General features: G+C 41.1%; 1 protein-coding gene across 5 annotated transcripts in view; it reads left to right on the forward strand.

Moving 5' to 3' along the window:
* CPNE4 (copine 4) overlaps window positions 1-20,056 on the forward strand; it is a 592,776-nt gene that overhangs the window by 523,153 nt on the left and 49,567 nt on the right. For all 5 annotated transcript variants that reach the window (XM_078071749.1, XM_078071750.1, XM_078071756.1 and 2 more), the window contains one exon: window positions 17,051-17,149. In XM_078071749.1, coding sequence (XP_077927875.1) covers window positions 17,051-17,149 — 99 coding nt within the window. The remainder of the gene's footprint in view (window positions 1-17,050; window positions 17,150-20,056) is intronic.

Here is a 20,056-nt window from a genome sequence, read left to right on the forward strand (position 1 = left end):
AAACAAAGAGAAAATAAACCTGAGAAGTAGTATTACATGAAAATTATCTGGTTTACAAGATATGACTCATTCTCCAGGGCTCACAGTCCTGCTCCAATGGATAAGGTGATGATCTTCAGGTAGTTCTTTCCCTCCTAGCACCCACCCATCAGTAGGTACTAGATGTATGTACATCCTGACACATCAGACTTGAAAACAACACTAGGAAATAGGTTTTAATCTTATATTCCACCTCTGCTCTATAGACAGTGACCAACTAGGATGCTGGATTGAGGAGGGTTCCAAATTTTTATCCTGATTCAATGAGGAAAGTATAATGATTGATTGGTGATATCTGTAATGGATGAGGATAAGAGGATGGGTAGGGAGTAATGGGAGGGATGGATGATAATGCCTATGCTGGGTATTTGCCACCCTGGTCCATACCTAAGAGGGTAATTCCAAGAGACAGGTACAGAATCCTCTCTTTCACTGCTCTAAGGACCTCTTCTTCTATGGCTGATACTTGAAATAATGCCTTCCCATTTCAGGGAAGACCCCACCTAACCACAAGGTCTAATTAGCCTCAATACTCACACAGAAGAAACTCATGCTAATGGGCAAGTCATATCTTTCCATTAACCATTTTTCTTTCTGGAAAAGAAGGCTTCCTTTTGGCCACACAGAACCTGGAGTTTCTGGAAGTTACAAGTAGCTATTACAGGGAGAGAGTCTGACCCTTCTGGATGACTAAAATTTACAAAATGGCCCATAAATGAGAGGAAAACTCTGACTTAGTCCCACCTACCCAGGCTCATAGTGAATTTAATAGGTATTTTCATTCCTGGTCAGCTCAAAAAGGAGAACAAGTTATAAAATGGCCTTATGAGGGAGGCGGGGGGGGGGGGGGTGGAGAGCTACTGCAGAAGAGTGTAAATTGCTTCTTTTAAAGGCAAATGGCAGAAGGAAAACTAAGTGAAAGGAGGGACTAGTGGGCAAAGAAATAAGTCATAGTAGGAGAGACCTAAAAAGAGAAACCATTCCAGATAAAGAAGAACTGAATGATTCTCAATATTGGTTACCCTCCCAAAGGGCATCAGTTAAAAATCAAGCTAAGCAGCAGGATTGGACTGAATATAGAGGTGCAGCAACCAGCTTTAAATCTGGATCTGGAAAAAAAGTCCCTATCAGCATTAAGCCTCACACTAGCCCAGAACAACAATTTAGATAGGGAAGCGCCAAAACATCACAAGTCAACCTTCACATCCCATATGTGGCCCAGTGACAAGTGTTTATGCAATATGATTGATTACCCTGCAATTTACTTTGTCAATCAGTCATGGAGTTAATTACATGTTACTCTTGGGCACTATTATAAATAATGGTATGGCAAACAGTGCTAGATTTAATGGTCCTTAGCGTTCAGCTATTAAATTGATGACACAGCAACATCAGTATTGATGAACAAGGACCTTTTCCATCAAGGATAATTTATATCACTAAACGTAATGGGCTAGCCTGCTCCCAGTTTTGCAAGACATTATTCACACTGATACAAGCAATGAATCCATCAATAAAGGAGAAACAAATATTATTTTGTTTTGTGGGTTTTTTTAAAAATCCCCTGATAAATACTGATCATGAGGAAATGGGGACTTTGTATCACTGACATAGAACTTAGGGAAATTTGAGATCACCACAAAACTTGCCAAAATGGGAAAGTCAGATGGATTCAGGAGGAATAATTTGCATATAAACACAGACTCCAGGAGGAGTCTTTGAATATGCTGTCCACCCTGACTAGAACATCCTTCTTTTCCACCTACTCCCCATACACCTGCTTGACTCTACTCATCCATTAGACATCATCTTAAGTCGCACATTGTCCAAGAAGTCTTCTCTGACTTTCTGAACTGGATTAGATGCCCATCATAGTCTGGGTCATCCAGAAATTGACTCTGAGACAAGAATTCATGTAAATGTGTTCCCAGGATTAGCTAATAGGTGAGTGGGCAAATGGGATCAGAGAAGGAAAGGAGGCAAATAAGGATAGGATATCAAGCAGAGTCTCAAAGAGGGGGATTTTTGGCTCAATCCTGCTAAGAATGAATGAATGAATGAATGAATGAATGAATAAAATGTAGAGTTGTCTCAGTCAAGGATAGCACTTAAATCTCTGCATGTGTCAGTCACTGGTTAAGGGCTACCCTGAGAACTCTGAGTACTACACAAACAGGAAAAACAGTCTGGCAGCTTGAGGACAATCCTCTAACAAAGACATAAGTGCTGGTGTTGGGAGAGAAAGGATATCAGGAGTTGGTGTGCCCCAAAATGGTAAAGGGATCCAATGTGACATGGGCGGGACACATGTCTGCTATAGTGGCCTTGCGAAATGTTTCCATAGCACGCTGTGCACTCTGTAAGATAGCGTTTATCATGCTGCATTGCAATTGCTTAGTTAATAGTCTGTATTACGTGTTAGCTTATAAGCTCTATAATGGCAGAAGCCATGACTGTCTTATTCCACATTTTATCACCAGTGACTAGCACAGTAGCTGGCCCACAGTTAGTCCTCAAACAGTATTTATGAAAGGAGAGAAGAAAGGGAGGGCAGGAGCAAAGTTTGTTTAATGGAAGGATTACACTAGTATAATGTATCACACATTCGAGCAAAGACAAATTGTAGTAAAACAGCATTCTTACAGGGATTATGTTGATGTAGTTTCACTCATTCTGAGCATGAGAATCTTCGTTCTAAAAGTCAGGTTTTGTCCATCCAGCCAGGAGTTCATTTGTAACAGTCCAGGAGGGGCTCTTAACTGGATGAGGGGAAAATAATCAGACCCATGGTCTGAAATTAAGGCTGTGATCATTTTACTACACTGTCAATCTGAACAAACATAAATATGACAACAGTAGGATTTCTGTTAATTCCTAGCTCCTTTTCATTAAATGTTGAAAATCCTTAGGTAATATGGGCCAGAGATCCAGCTCTATTCTGACCACATCTGGATTGCTTTTTAACCTTTCATTCATTCTTTTACATGTATTATTTACATGTATTCTTTAAAAACTGACTTCTAAGTGGCTTAGCAAAATGGAAGTTTATTTCTCAGTTAAGGAAAATCCAATCAGTGTTCCATGGGCAGCTTCATACAGTGATTCAGAGATCCAGGCAACATCCACCTTGTGGCTTCACCATCCTCTGAAACCTTAAAGTCCTTCCCTTTCAGCCAGTGGAAAAGAAAAGAGAGCAAGAAAGCACACCCCCTTCTTAACCTTCAGCCTAGAGGTGAAACACATCACATTCTCTTGCTGGTGACCAGTCACTGGCTGGGAAATGTAGCCCATCCAGCAACAGCTCGACACTGGGCTCGGTAGCTAACCTACTCTGCCACACGGTCATTCAACAAATAGTTACTAAGCACCTAAAGTACACAAAGTTCTGTGCTCACTGTTGGGAATAAAATGGTAAATGAAACAGGAGCGCTTGCTGCCCCTGGAGCTAATTTACAGTTCATCGGGAAGATAGAAATTAATCGGGTAATCATGAAAAACACATAATCCCAAATGTGCAGTGAAGAAAAAGTACAGGGACAGAAGAAAGTTTAAAACAAGCTAGATCTAGTTTGAATGCCTGAGGAAGGAATATTTAAGCTGACACCTGAAATTTAAACAGAGCTGTCTAGAAAAAGTTGGAGAGAAAAACATTTTGGTTAGAGGGAACAGCAGGTGTCAACATCCTGATAGAAGAAGGATATTTAACTTCTGTTACCCCAGGGTAACCCAGACTTATTTGAGGATCAGCCCTTTTTTATTTTCCACTATACCTATTAACCTCCCATGCAACTGGTGCTCTGTAAAGTGAACTTTTAAAATGCTTTGCTACTTAATAAATTTTTATTTCTGTTCTTTCAAATGATAACCTTAATGTAGAATTTAGTTGAATACTTGGGTCTATATATCAAAAACCACCATTGAAAATATAATGACTGCTAGGTTAACCAGAAGAATTTCTAATTAGTTTCCACTACTTTTTCTGGCCTCCCAAAGTAGTTATTGATGAAGCTGTTACTGGGAGGGCCATTCCCATCAGTGAATGGATGGGTTTATACCTCCAGGTAAAGAAGTTCTGTTTCATCTCCCCAGAGACAAATATAGCAATTGGTCTGTCCAGTGATAGAAATGGAATGAGAAGAAAGGTTCAATTACTTGGGTAATAAGGCTGATAAGATAGGTCAGTGGCCCTGCTTACCACTGTCAAAATCTCAGCTCTCTGCTTGTCCATCTTGCAAATGTGTGCCTGGCTCCATCCAGATGAAAAGAATAGGGTGTCTTCCTGGCTAACTCATACAACCAAGTCCTATCTCTCAGGAAATGTTCTATTCAAAAGTCTGTCTATAATAATTATTGTTTAGAAGAGGAGAAATGAGTCTCTTTGACAAATAGAGTTTCACCAGTAACAATTTTAGGCTAACAACATAGTCCAAACTCTTGGTTTTCTCATTTTATCTAGGAAATTCCAAAGTCTTATTTTCACACTATCTAAGTAAGCATCATAACTCAGTGAGTCACAGATTGACCATGAATGGCCAAGTCTATGGAGGAAGGCTAAGTGACATAGAGACCTTTTCACACATACATACACACAAAAAGATGAAATTTCAAAAAATAAGTATTGAATTTGCCTGAACTTGGCTGGAGTAAGTCTACACAAGCCTCCAGTCAGAAGCTAATTCCTAAATGAGGACCCAAGATCCAGACCTGGGTCAGACATGATGGTTTCCCAAAAGAGTCGTGAGTGAGAGGATCCCAAGGATTAGCTAGACCCTAAAGAGTCCTGAACATCAAAGGTTGTATTCAGAGAATAAGCTAGATACCCAAGCAAGTCAAAGAAACATTACAGACACTAGAACAGAGCAAGGACAAAGATCTACGGTAGTGATGAGGCGAGAGGATCCAGAGCAATTTTTGTGAATCTGACTGGAATGCCTGAGTTTGTTTTATATTGTCTTATGGATAGATGGTAAATCCGATCTAAATACCCAGAATTGGTTTGGATATGTCAGCAGCAAAACTGTTTTCTGATGATCATTTCATGTGATTGATTAGGAGTGGCTCATTTCTGCATGCTTTTAGGGTCTGTTTTGTTTCCTTGTTTTAAAACTTCAAGTGTTGAACACCTATGATGGTTGCATAGGCAATAATTAAACAAGAGTAGCAAGTAAATGAGCTTATGTTGGGAATACACAATAATCAGGTTGCCTGGCTATGCCAAGACTTCCTCCTGGCTGTCAGTGAGTCCTCCATTGCCAGCTTGTGGTTTCCAGACCCATTAAACCACACAAATAGAGTCATCTGTTCTTTTCCGGTCTTCAAGTGCCTTTTCCTCCTCAGGGACCCAGCAGGAGGTTGTCTGTAGGCATCAAATTATAGCAATCAATAAACCACGAGCAGCATGGCTCATTTAGAAACAGAGACACAGGCATTTTGCTGGAAGAAACAGTGATTACTTACACAGGTCCAGAGAATCATGGTGTTTATTAGAGGTCAAAAATGTGGGATTCAGCATGGCCCAATACTAAACTATCCCTTGGCCCTCAAACTTGTTTTTCTGTGATTCCTGTCTAGGTGAATCTTACACCAAAATACCCAAGCCAGAAGTTTGGGAACAATTCTAATTTTTTCTTCCTCCTTTTCTTCTCTCTCAACCCCAACATCTACTTAGAGATTGAGACCTATAGTTGCCATTTCCTTACTATCTACATGATCTTCCCAATTTCACAGGTTAAGTTCAGGCCCTCATTGGACTTCTGTTTCTCCCTTTTGTTCATTCTCCACTTGGCAGCCAGAGTGATCTCTCTATATTGCCTGCAGAGGACTAATCCAACCAAGGAATTCTATAGAGTGTTCTGCCACTTGATAAATACTGGGGTGAAATGACTTCATAAAAACAGTGAAATAGCACCCTATTCCAATGGTCATGTAATCAGTGCCCAGAGTATCTGCACATGAAACATAGTAGATATTCAGTAAATATTCATTCAATGATGAGTAAATAGGCAGTATGGTATACAGAAAAGCACAGACTCCCCCAAGAGACCAAGGTTCAAATCCCAACTTTACCACTTTCTGAGTAACCTCAAGAAAGTTACCTAACGTCCCTGGGCTTCAATCCTTTCAAAATATTGTTATCAGTACCTACCTAGCAGGTTTGTTGTGAGGATTAAGTGAGATGTGCTTAGAGAACTTGGCAAACAAAAATAACTCAAATGCTAACTGTATTAAAAACAAATAACTTGACAGAACAGAAAACATGTAATTATTAGGCACCACCTATACAGGGTACTTTACAAGGAAAATTGATGATTTGTGACCTCTGACCTCCGGAACTTAAAGCCTACATTGCACATCTCACCCCAGTTCAGTCAGTCAAAGAACATTTACCCCAGGCTCATCACTCAACTGGAATTCAAAAACTTGCCAAAAATCTAACATGGGAATCTAATAGGGAATTTAACATGGGGATACCCCAATGTCAGTTTGGTTTGATAATGTCAATACCTATTGGAGTTAGATCTGTATTAGGTAAAAATCAAATGGAAGATTTTAGAATTTGCCTTCCAACTTTGGTGAGTCATTACTATCTAGAATGGAAGCAATGGCACAGGACGCATGATACAATCATTCTTCCCAGAGTTGATCAAGTATGATCCCGCTGGTGGGTGGGAATGACACTAGTGAAGGAGAAGGACTCACTTAATTTTTCAATCATTTTAAGAGTAGGACAGAAACTTAAGGACCATTGAGTCTAATCCTTTCTTTCTCCAGATGATAGCCTTGAGCCCCTGAGAAATAAAGTATCCTGCTTAAAAAGGTAACAGCCATTCTGAGACCAAGAGCGCTCATTTCCTGACTCTGTCCAGTACTCCTCCCACTGAGAGCTGTGCTGAGCATTTGTTTCTGTGACTCGGTGAAAAGCAAATCTTTATTCAGAATGTTGAGATTTCCCCCCCAAAGTGCCTCTCTCCCTAGTATCTCTCTAACATGAGATGTAGGTGGGCTTCTATTTCTTTTCATAGCACATATTGTGGATACAGTGTCTCAGACTCTTGAGTCCTGAAACGGCCTTTCTGTCTTACAACTCTGAGGTTATAAAGTTATGACGTTATAGGTTATATAACTAATCTAAATTCTAAATGAAATAGATTATATTCCTAATCTAAAGTCTAAATTCTATATCAGTTCCTACAGATCCTCCAAAACATTAGGAGGGAATTGTTACTTACCATTTGTGAAAAGTCCTCCAAGATTCTTGTATGAAAGATGCCATTCACACGTTTGTTTCATTCACTCATTCATTTACCCAACTGAGTCCTTAATTTTACACTTTTTCCATATGGGATTAATGTCTGTTTTTATGACTAGACTGTAAGCTTTATGCGAGTAAAAATTAATTCATCTATCTTTACCATTCATTGCTCTATGTATTGCACCTAGCTCATTTCCTGACAGTGTAGATACTCAGTAAAGGTGTGATAATGAACCAAAAAAAATAATAATAAAATAGGAAAAACAAAATCCATAGTCACTTTTTCAATCTCCTATTATCAAATATATCAGATTCATCTGCAATATGCTTCAGGAAATATACAGAGGAGGTAAAGATATAGAAAAGAGAGAGACCAGGAGCCAAGAGAGTGCGAAAGAGGTCCTTAGAACTCCTCAAGGAGAACCATACTTCATTATATGTTAAGGATAGTATGCATCATACCCCAACAGCCTACTAGACTGACTTTTATTATTGAATATCTGTGCATTGAGTAGAGATTGTGTTCATATTTGCAATTCACACAAGGAAGTTTCCTGAGTCCAACACCCATCAGCCCCTGATTGACTATCAGCTTCTCAGATGGATCTTACACCTGTAAATTTGGTAGAAAAGAGTGGTACAGGTTGAACCAATTCAGAGTGACTTTGATCATGAAGATAGAGCTCTTGTTGAAAGCTTGAGGCATAAGTCACTGTCAAAGCCTGCCTCTTCACTGTGCCCACACAACCATGGGAGCTTCAATCTTCCTGAAGAGTAGCGAGGTGTGAAGTTAAAGAGGTTTGGACAAGCATTTGGGAGCCTCTGAAGCTTATCTGAACTAACCAAGCCTCCCAAAGCTATAAACCTCCAATGAAAGCTTCCAAGAGTGACATACTTCGTTGTGGAATGTCTCAGGGATTGGCTGCAGTCCAGAAAAGGAGATGTGTGAGCTGCAAGATAAAGCCAACGTGCACATCACCCTTCCCTCCTGGGAATCTCTCAGTCCAACTCTCATGAGGGTAACCTTTGAGAATGTTGCTTGCCTGCTTAGAGCACTGCTGCATTGCATGATCATTAAGGAGTCAGGATGGCTCTTGAATGTTACTTTCTGTTTGTGGTCAGGTTTCTCATTGGATTGAAAAAGACCGTGTGAGCCAGGATGTAAATATAACTATTGCCACTGTCATCCCAGACTCCTGGATTTTCGTCTATTGCTTCTCAAAGTGTCCAGAGGCCACGTGCATGCAAACTGGCAACATGCTTGTTTCGAAGGCAGATTCTTGGGACCCTCCCCAGAAAACTGAATCAGAATCTCTGATAGGGCCTGGGAATCTGAAATTTAACAAGCTTTCCTTAGGCATACTAAATCCTTAGGCATAACATTTTCTTATCACTGTTCCTTTAATGCAAGCCAGTCATTTTGCAGAAGAGGACTGAGGCCCAGAGAGGTAGAATGACCTGCTTAATGTCTCCTAGCTGGTTAGCATCAGAGGCCACGCCAGGACCCACCTCTGTGCTTTCCCAGATCTGTCCTTTTTCACCGCCACATCTCCGTCATCATATCCCGGAGCATTCATCATGGCATAGCACAAGTTCCTGCAGGGAAGTGCTCTGAGATGCTTGCAGTGTCTCTGGAGCATGTAACATGAGGGAGACAAGAGACTCAACTGGGCAGATTACATTCCAGTCCCGTGCAGGCTCAAGGGTAAACAAGAGGACGGAGAAAGTAGCTCTGTGTCCTCCAGTTGTCCCTGCAGGCACCCAGAGTGCTCTTCTGCTCTATCTGTCCTTACTTTATGCTCAGAAAAGGATCTGCTTTTAGCCATTTATCCTTCTATATAAATAAATTAAAGAGCTCTTATACTTGCATATGCCGCTTGGCAGGTGGTATTTTCTTATTTGCTCTTGGAAGCCTTCCTGACTGTCCATGGTGACAATCCTTGGCACAACCCCCCAGTTTTGCCATGTCCACTGTATTATCTATTTGCAAGTGCATCTCCTGCACTAAATTGTCAGCATCTTGAGGGTAGGAGATAGTCTTTCATCTCTTTATACCCATTGCCAGCATAATCTCTCGTCCATGGTAGGTGATAAATAATATGTATGTGTCAAATAAATTATTGCAAAAACCTAGTGAATAGAGAGGACTTATCATCCCTACCTTACAGATGAATAGACTGGGTAGGAAAAAGCAAAGTGATTTGGGGATGATTACACAGCTGTCCAGGGAGAGGGAAGAGATTTGAATCAAATTATGAATGACTCCAAGAGTGCTGCCATTTCTCCCCTTATTAAACCACTAGCACGTTACCCCCAAGGTCAAGGTATTCCCTCCCCTGGGGGTCACTACATCTTCAACCAACTCTCTAGTTTTGGAAAAGGCAGTTTGGCATGATTACTAGAAATGTAGTGAGACAAATGCAAAGTATAAATTGAGAGCAGATTTGGAAGAAAAAGCAGCAGTTGACAGCAAGAGAGTCTAGAACCAAAAAAGCAGATTGAGTTAAATGGCACTGACCCGAGTCTACAAGGGGAATTCATGCTTTGAGATCTTCCTCCCACTAAGCACCTGGTCTAAATTTCAGGATTAGAGGAAGCTGCATCATTCTGGACATATAGTACTGAAAAGGAACACAGAGTACTCCCCCACTGTATCTAGACTTCATGTCCCAGATGCTCTGTGTTTCCTCTTGAGGTGGGGATCAGTGAGTGAGGGCAGGCCAGGCAGGGAAAACAGATGGTGGATGACTATGCACAGCCTCATTTATAGGGTCCACACTGGAATTAAAACATGCCGGCATACCCAATATTTAGTATAGATTTTTTTTAAAAGACGGGCGCTAGGACCTACATTTTACAAGGTCTTGCTTCATCAACTAAGGCAAGACCTCTGACCTCTCTCCCCTCCACTTTAAAGTTCACCCTTCAATTATTTCTTTGAAAATTTCAAGCAGGTTCTTGCATCCCTCACCCACAAGTCATTTCAGCTACCTCATGGCGTGGGCCATGCCCTCCACCCTCCTTTTGTGCATTTTCTCCTGCTTCTGCTACCCCTGAAGCCAGCTGAAGGCCCTTCTCCACTTTCACTGGATCAGAAGCATTAACCCCAAGCCAAGGCAGATCATATTCCATGGATCCCAGAGATTCCAGCACCATTTTCTCTCTGCTGCTGTTGCTGCTCCCATTATCCCTCCTCCCCCAGCCCCCAAGCAATACCTTCCCAGCATGGAGGTGCACCTGAGTCCCTGTGACTGCATTCTAGTACTCTCAGTGCATCAGAACCACTCTCTCTGTTCTCTTGGCCTACATAGACCCTGCTATTTTGTGAAAACTGCTCTTTCAGGCTGCCTTTTTACTGAAAGCCCCCTCCCTGGGAGAACTCAGACATGAATCCCCAGGGGCAAAGCCTGTGGAAAAACCTGAGTGATTGTCACCAGACTCTACTTAGCCTTGCCCCACTCCTGTAAAATCCAATTCTTTGTTCCTGGACCCATCTCTCTCTCCTCACCTTAGATTGAGTCCCTCAGATTGAGAGACCCAGCCTACTCTCTCCTCACCTTAGATTGAGTCCTTCAGAAGATACTTGGACTGTCATACAGACAAATTTCCACTAGTCCTGCCCACAATTCCAGCAAAGGTGGCTCCTAGAGATGGACATGGTTGAGGCCTCTCCCCTCCATCTAGATCCTACATATAACCATCCAACTGGATCCAGCTTCAGGCTCTGCTCTACTGTGAAGCTCTCTGTCTTTACTCCGTGTAGCACTCTGCCCTGCCAAACTCAGAAGTCCAAATCAGAGTATTCATGTCACAATGGAGGAGCTACTTTTAACTCTTATCCTAACAGCTGGGTCAGTCAGATAGTTATTGCCAGATCTGCAGTGAGCAATCAAAATAAAGTGATTAAAAGATAATCAAGGGAGCTTGGATCCTCTCCCCATGGACACACCCAGAGTGCTATATAAACCACTAAACCAATTTTGTGTTAAGGGTTGTCATTGCATTTTTACAAAAAAGAAGTCATCCCAAATACTAAATTATGGGTGAAATTCTCACAAATCCCTAATCATGGCTGTCTTGAAATATGATTGCATGTATTTGCCTAAAAGCCCCATAAAATGATAGAATATTGCCTGATTTCCTAAAAGTTGCAGTTAGAAAACTGATCTAGACTGAGTGATATGAGAACACAGTCTGGTTTCTACATTGTTAGCATTTAATTTTGATGGTCTCAATTTAAAATTCGACCTTTAAATGAACCCAGTAAGACCCCTCCTGGGTTAATCATTCTGGGCAATTTTAAAGAGTTCTTATTATCAAAGAGAACATTAAAAATGTATATAAGTGTATTCTTCCCTGAGAGAGGTCAGATATCATGAATTAGTTGATTATTTTAAAAAAAAGAAAGAAAGAAAAGAAAGGAAAAATAAGCTGTCCATTGGAAAGGCACCTGGCAGAAGTATATCGTGAAGCGATGTGGTATAATGACAAGGGCCCTGAATGTAGAGAAATGAAGCCAGGTTCAGGGTCTCATTCAACTCTTGGCTAGCTCTGCACTTGGGAATAAGTCACCTTCAGTTGCTTTATTATATTTTAGGATCATCATCTGTAAAAATGGACCCATTTTCTGCCGGGGGCTGGGTGGCTTTTGTGAGGATCACCATGAGACAATGAACAATGGACTTTTAGCTCTCCAAGGTGTATAAATATACCTAGCAAAAGAGAGCAAAGAGAGTATTGTTAAATTAACCAGGTATTAATAGTTAAATAAGAATTGTATTGCTTTAATATGATAGTCTCAGACTTTGGAACAGAAGGTTGAAAAAGGAATAAAGATGCAATGTCATGTAACTAGGGAATTCTGGATTGGAAAGGAACTTCACATTCCTTCCAATTCTCGTTCCCCAGACACCCATTTTATAGATAAGGAAACCAAGGCACAGAGGTTGAGAAGCCTTCCCGAGGTCTCACGGCACTACCCGCAGAGGTCAGACTAGAATTTAGCTCTCCTGCTTCCCAGCCCCTAGCACCTGTGACTACAATCCTTAAATTATGTCCATAATCCCATTTCTGCATTCCTACACCTACAACCACCAAAGCTTATTTTCTGGTTCAGTTGTCTCCTTTAGTAAAAATCAACGAGATGAATGCAATATCTTCCTTTCCCTTTCCAGTGTAGACAGGACCAAACACTCAGAGAACGCCATCAACTTGACTCAGGGAGAGAGACCTTTTTCATTCACTTATCAAATATTTATCTGAGTTTTTACTTGCGCCCAAGAATTGTGCTAAACCCTGATAAAAAATCTGAGTGTTCAGAGGTTTCCTTCAAGTCGTGGATATAGGCCAGTGATGACCATGTAGTTGGAGATGTTAGAGCAGTTATAAATAGATTGCAATGGAAGCTTAAGGGGATGGTATGACTATGGAGCCAGGAGAAACTTGACAGCAAATTCTGCTTCACCTAAACAAATTAAAGGAGACACAAATAAATGGAAAGACATTCCGTGTTCATGTATTAGAAGACTTAATATCATTCAAAATATCCATACTCCTCCAAGTGGTCTACAGATTCAATGTTCTCTCCATCAAAATCCCAATGGCATTTTTTTTTACAGAAATAGAAAAACAATCCTAAAATTCATATGGAACCACAAAATCTCCTTTATTTTAAAGCCAACTGATTATTAACTGTTCAACTGTGTCTATAAAATAATTTCACTGCAACACCTAAATTAGTGTTTGATTAAATAACAGTACTGTAGCTAGCCAAGTTGACACATAAAACTGACCATCACAAAAGGCTAATGAACAATAAGTTGGCATACATTTCTTATAATGGGTTCCATGCAAATATAAAATAAGAACAGGGTGGAGTAATGCAAACTCTCAAGACACACCTATCTATGCAATTCACAGACAGAGCTAAAGACCCCGGAGACCATGCACACACTGCTGTCTGTGCAGCCTCTTGCATGGGTACAGTGAACATTTTCTCTCTGTTGCTTGGTGTGTTCATTGAGCTTCAGGGAATCTTAATAGTTTATAGTTTCAATCACAGAATGGGTTTTTTTACACAGAGCAAATTAAGAAGACCTCGATTCTGAATTTCTGCTTCCATTAAGAGGCAATATGGTATATTTGAAAATATATCAGCTATGGCACCAGACACCTGCATTCAAATCCATCTTTGTCACTTTCTAGGTGTCCAGTCAAGTCACTTAATCTCTCTAAGCCTGTGAATGGCAATTACCTATGAATGGTAATAATAGTATTGTCATTTCAAGGTTACTGTAAAGGATTAAAGACCATAAACCAAATGGCAATGGATTCAGAAAAGATGATCAGTTAAGACAAGCTATGAACTTCTTTTAGTTCAAAGATTATCTAATGTTAGCTGAGTGGTCTTGGGAAACTTACTTTACTTCTCTGTGCCTCTGTTTCCTCATCCATAAAATGAGCATAACAGTAAATTGTTCTGGGGATTAAATGAGTTGATATATATATTTTTTATATATAAAGTAAATATATATATATAATAAATGCTCAGAACAACATCTGGTACACAGTAAGCACTATATATGGTTTAATTATGATAATTTGCTATTTGTGTGGTAGCTGTGAAATCAGGGAAGTGGGAAACCTGGATTTTAGTCGTAGCCCCACACTGGGTGAACTCACAGAAGCCACTTCATTTCCCTGCCATAATGGCTTTCTCTGTAAAATGAGGGAGTTGATTGGAGCCCCTGTGGAGCTCAGACATGGTAAGACTGCATACTACACTCTGCTGCAAGACGCAGGAACTTGAGAAGACTTCTGGCTCACAGAGAATTTCCAGCTGCTGATCTCTCACAGATCTGTCAAGGCTTCCTTATTGATTCACACCAAGAACCCTGCCTCAGTCTCAGTTTTTCTACAGGGCAGCCAATCTGTTTACTTTTCACCAAAATGTGTTCCTCTCTCAACCACATCAGAGCTGTCACAAGCCAGCTTCATGGCACAGAGAGACGGAAAAAGTGTTTTTGTTTTTCTGCTTCACTGTGTCTTCCTTCCTTTAGGGTCCGTTCTGAGAAAGGTCAAAACAGACTTCTGCATCTGCCGTAATGAGAAATGCTAGCCAATCGAAGAAGCAGGGCCCATGTGAGTGACAGGGCCTGCCCCCGGGGTGGGGGGGGGCAGGATTAGAGTCCTGTCAAACCTGACTCCTCCTCCAGCCCGTGGAGGGTCCATGGTCACTCTCTCTGCCCCTGAGAGATAGCACATTACAAATGTCCTGAATGTTGTGCATGGCGGGGAGAAGGAGGGAAAGTTACTAACTACAGCATGAGGGGACATCTAACAGTGGGCAAAAAAGGAGTGATGTGGTTTTTGCCTAAGATTTCACGACAAGATGAAGTACTCTGTACATCCCCTCTTGCTTTTTCTATATTCCGCTAGGACTAGGGAGGCAGGAGGAAGGGGATTCAACCTCTTCTCCAATGCAGAAGAGTGTTGAAAAGGCTGCTTCCACTTCTTTTCTCTCCTGTGCTTCTGCCCCCTTTGTCTCTTTATCTGCTCCTCAAGGTAGAAGAGTATCTGAGTGTCAGCCTCAGGTGTCTCAGGGCTGTATTTACTACCAGGCAAAGTTAGGAGCCTTAAAGACAGGGTCCCGAGAACCACCCTTCTTTCTTTCTGTGTCCAGTCCCAGGTCATACATGTGTAAAGAGGGAGAGGCAGTAAGGAGAGACTGGCAAACAAAGAGAAAAACCCCTGGTTGTTAGTGACTGCAGATCAATGCACAGTGTTCAACAATGTCATATTTACAATGCACATTCTGAGCCATTTTTCCAAATGGATGAATCATTGATTGGTTCCACTGTCCATTGGAATAAATGAGGAAGAACTTCGTCCTACTTTGAATTAAAAAGGGGGTTCTCGTCATTCCTACCAAACATTGCAGTGCTTAGCATTTCAACCAGAAAGAGCTAAGCCTTTCATTGATGTTATTTTGCAACCTATACAACTCCAACTAATCTTAGCATCTCCAAGTTAGAGGAAAATTCAAAGAACATCCCACCAAATCCTCTATAACATTGTCTACTTGACTTTCTCTACCACATTTTTGGGGCATAGTCCTGCAGTTTCTTCTTAAACATGTCCAACAATGAAACACTCACTCTTACACAAACAGATGACTTTATTTCTGGACAGGTGTAATTCCTGAGAAATACTTTTTTTTGTATTTTGTATTGTATTTTGTATTTTGTATTGTATTTTGTATTTTGTATTGTAAAGAAAAAAAATTTTCTTTGTAACTTCCTCAAAAATTTGTTCTCCCCCTTTTGGAGTCAGACAAAGTAAATTGAAATACCTTTTCCTATGATAGCACTTTAAGGACTTAAATGGTTCTCAGACTGGGTTATGTGGTAGCAATCTCAGTGGCTGAGAACAGCAGTGATTTATTTCTTATAGATACAAATGTCCATCCTGGGTCACCTGGGGACTCTGCTGCGCATTTCGCTCACTTAGAGACTCAGACTGATGTAACAGATCCTATTAGTAGTTTACTTTTAGCATCTACCAATTGAGTAAACATGTAATGACCAAAAAGCATAAATTGAATGGTTTCAAACTGAATGTTAATTGTAATTCTCCAACTTCCTGGGGTCAAAGATTCATTTCAAAATCTAGATAAGATATCTTGAGTTCTACTTCCATGTACTGCAGAAGTTGACACCCTCCCCAGTGTTTCTGTGGGGTTCCATTCCTAGGAGTCATCTGTCCGGCTCTCTCTCCGCAGCCCTGCTCCCTCAGTTTTTAATCCCTACGGGCCATATCACACTGCTGTCCTATCTGCTTGTCCCAAAACATGGACATAGCCCCTCACCGTTATTCTCCGAGTCACAACAAGCAAAATGTTGTTATGGGTGGCAGATTTACTAGAGTCTCAAGGATAACAGGAGAGGAGGAAGTAGAGAAGACACATGAGGGGAGAGATATCCAAATGACTTGACCTTGAAATTTAGACCTCACAGTTTCCAAAGTTCCTTACTTGTCTCTTACCTCTTCCTACTCCAGTATCAGGCCCATCTTCAGCCCTCTGATGAATCCTTGCCAAACTTCTTCTCAACCCACACCCCTGGTTTATGTCTCTAGTTGCAAAGGGAAAACTCAGCTTGACATTACTTTATTCAGCAGAGCAGTGGAGCTCCCTTTATCTTAACCTCCTCCACTTTGATTTATTCTAATACAATCTCCTTCATAACCAAAGGAGTTATTAATATGTTTTCCAAGCAAAAGAATTATCTACCATAGCTTCCACATTGAAAGAGAAAGCAAAAGTTGAGAAATTCGTTTTTCTTCGAGATGCCTTCAAAAAGAGGCACCTGGGTGGCTCAGTTGGTTAAGTGTTTGCCTTCGTCTCAGGTCATGATCTCTGGGTCTTGGGATTGAGTCCCACCCCTGTTGGCCTCCTGCTTAGAGGGGAGTCTGCTTCTCCCTTTCCCTCTGTCCCTCCCCACTGGTCATGCTTGTGCTCTCTCTCTGTCAAATAAATAAATAAAATTTTTTAAAAATTAAAAAATTAAATTTAAAACTTAATTAAAAAAAAAAAACTATAGAAACCAAAGGCATACTACATCCCACATGCCACACTCTAGGATTGTGGCATCTAGACCAGGCATCTCTCATCAGTTCTTCCTCATAAAGTTCACAATGCCGTCAGCTACTGTGGATGCATTCTTGATTTTTTTTTTATAAGATACTTCTTTCCTCTTGCAGTGCATAGTGTGGGACTGGGACTCCAATGGCAAACACGACTTCATTGGAGAATTCACCTCGACATTCAAGGAGATGAGAGGAGCGATGGAAGGGAAACAGGTAGGTGGTAAACCACACATGATATTTCACCCAGACACTTCTCTCATGATGCGTCCTTAGCACCCACTACACATGGAACACCTAGAGAAGACATATCAATATTTGATTAAATGTGACAAGTAGGAAGCGTGGTGGGATTTGAGTACCTAGATTCTACTACTAACCCAACCAAAGCAACCAGTATGACCTTGGAGATGACACTGCACCAGTGTGGTGTGGTTTCTCTATCAGTAAAACAGAGAGGTCAGAGGAGAATATTTCTAATTTCCTTTAGCTGTGTAGCCCTGGATTAAGTGACTTAACTTCTCTGTGGCTCAGTTTTCTCACTTAAAAATGAAGGTGATAAGTATACCTACCTAATAGAACTTTGAGAAGATTAAATGAGATGATCCATGGTAGGCACGGAGCAGAGTGTCTAGCATGTAGCTAGCACTTCCCAAATACCTGCTTATGGTAGTACTATTCTTTCCATGACTTGGTGACATTAATTACACATTCACTGCTTTGGAAAAATTATTGGATTCCTCCAAATATTCATTATGGCCACTAGATTTTAATTTGGCTCCACCATTTTACTCAATGCACTGGATACTGAGACATGGACCCAAACACTAGCACGTAACAGGGGCATATAGGGATTTCATCGCATCACACAGAAACCTAAACCTCCTCTCCATTTCTCTCAGACACACATACATTCACATATCTATAAATTTATAGACATGGACATGGACCCTAACCATGTAACTGCTGTTCTTACCTCTTCATTGTTCACCTGCCCAATTTCTAGCCATAAAACCTGTATCTCTTTGCCTATGGGCTTTCTCTGGTGACTGGAGCCTGTTCTGCCTATGCCCACAGCAGGCTGAAGTATGAGGGGAGGTGTAGCTCCTTCCAGGGAGCAGCCCTCAACAAGTAACTAATAGGGAGTGAAGTATAAGTACTCCAGCTCTCTTGCCGCACAGGGGGCAGAACTCTGAGTGTGTCCTCTGTGCAGTTTCCTAGAGCTCCCCAGCAGGAATCGGCCCTGGTTGCCCACAGTGGTAACTGACGTGCACACCTCTTTGACAGCCTCCACATCTCAGTTCCCCACTCCTCAACTGGTGCTTCCTGGTATTACCTCCCAAATGAACTACTTACTTGCCTCAGGGGACCTCAAAACCAAAATACCTGACCTTCTTACTCTGGGGCCCACTGTCCCCATGGAACAGAAAAGAGTGGCAGCTGAGCATTCAGTGGCTTTGAGAAAGGCCTTTCCCTTAGAGATAAGATCCTGTACCTGACCTGGTCAGAAGTGCTGATTACAGAGGGTGTCACAAATCATTTCTCATGTCTCTTCTTTCAGATATAAGGTCAAGAGATACCTAGACTGGACGGGAATAAACATTCTTTAGAACTGGAAGCTTAATCTGAATCAGACCATTTGTCAAGTACTTATATTTGGTCTAGAAAATCAAGGGCAACTTTCCACGTAGTTCCCATAAAACCTGTTGTATATGCTCTGTTAAATATTCAGGATTGCAAACAACTTGTGTAACATGGAAAGACATTCACCACGAGCAAGCATGCAGCAGCTCAGGGCCACAGTCAAAACCAACACTGAATTGGGGCACCTGGGTGGCTCTGTCGGTTAAGTGTCTGCCTTTGACTCAGGTCATGATCCCAGGGATTTGACCACATCTCATGTGGTCCTGGGATCAAGCCCCACATCAGGCTCCCTGCCCAGCGAGGAGTCTGCTTCTCCCTCTCCCTCTTCCATTCTCTTGTGCTCTCTCTCTCAAATAAATAAAATCTTAAAAAAAAAAAAAACCCAACACTAAATTGTAAGTGAAGTCACACCCAGGATAACAAGATAGCCAGAGAAGTTATTGTTCTGTTGAACCAGGCCCTACTGAGCTAATAAATTAATGAGTTATCAATACCACGTATTAGAGTTCTAAAAAGTTTCACAAAGTTGTGCCTTGTTCTCCTCTACAAGAAGAAAGAGCCAAATCAATAAATGTGGGAAACATTTCATCTTTAGGTTCCTAAGAGGGTAGTACAAGTAAAATTATAGCATATATTATAAGTGAAGAACACCAAAGTCTAATGCTTTCAAACAAACAGAAATGAATCTTTAAGTTCCACTGAGGAAATGAATCATATGCTATGCACTTTTCTGTATCACCGAGATACCAGAAAGATTTTATTTAGTCCAATCACTCAGCCCCGTATGGGCACATATGCACTATGGGAAATGTTCTCTTATTTATTGATTCTACTAGTATTTATTACAGAACACCTTCTAAGTGCCAAGTTCTACGTGTGTCATGACTGTGCATCAGAGTAGAATATTAACATGAATCAAATAAACAAAAAATAAAAATGTAATTACAGCTTTTGACAAATGCTATAAAAAAACTGAACAAGTTTTGGGATGCCTGGGTGGCTCAGTCGGTTAAGTGTCTGCCTTCAGCTCAGGTCATGATCCCAGGGTCCTGGGTTTGAGTCCCACATCGGGCTCCTTGCTCAGCGGGGAGCCTGCTTCTCCCTCTGCCTGCCACTCCCCCTGCTTATGTGCTCTCTCTCACACACACAAATAAATAAATAAAATCTTTAAAAAAAAAAACTGAACAAGTTTAGTATAAAGATGTGGTATTGGAAATATAATCTGAAAAGGCAGCATTTAAGTTGAAGTCCCTTAACGATGAAAAGAAGCCAGGCATATAACAAGCAAGGGAAAAGCATGCAGGCTGAGGGAATAGCATTGCTCAGTCCTGAGTGAGGAAAGAACTTGGTGTGATTAAGGATGTGGAGAGAGACCAGTGTATCTGGATCAGAGAGGGTGGATGGGATGTGCTCAAAGACAGAGGCAGGGGCCAAGAAAAGCACATTCTAATAGCTCGAAGAAAGGAGTTTGGATTTTCT

The sequence above is a fragment of the Halichoerus grypus genome, chromosome 1 (genome assembly GCF_964656455.1).
Source record: "Halichoerus grypus chromosome 1, mHalGry1.hap1.1, whole genome shotgun sequence".
In the NCBI taxonomy this organism is placed as follows: Eukaryota; Metazoa; Chordata; class Mammalia; order Carnivora; family Phocidae; genus Halichoerus; species Halichoerus grypus.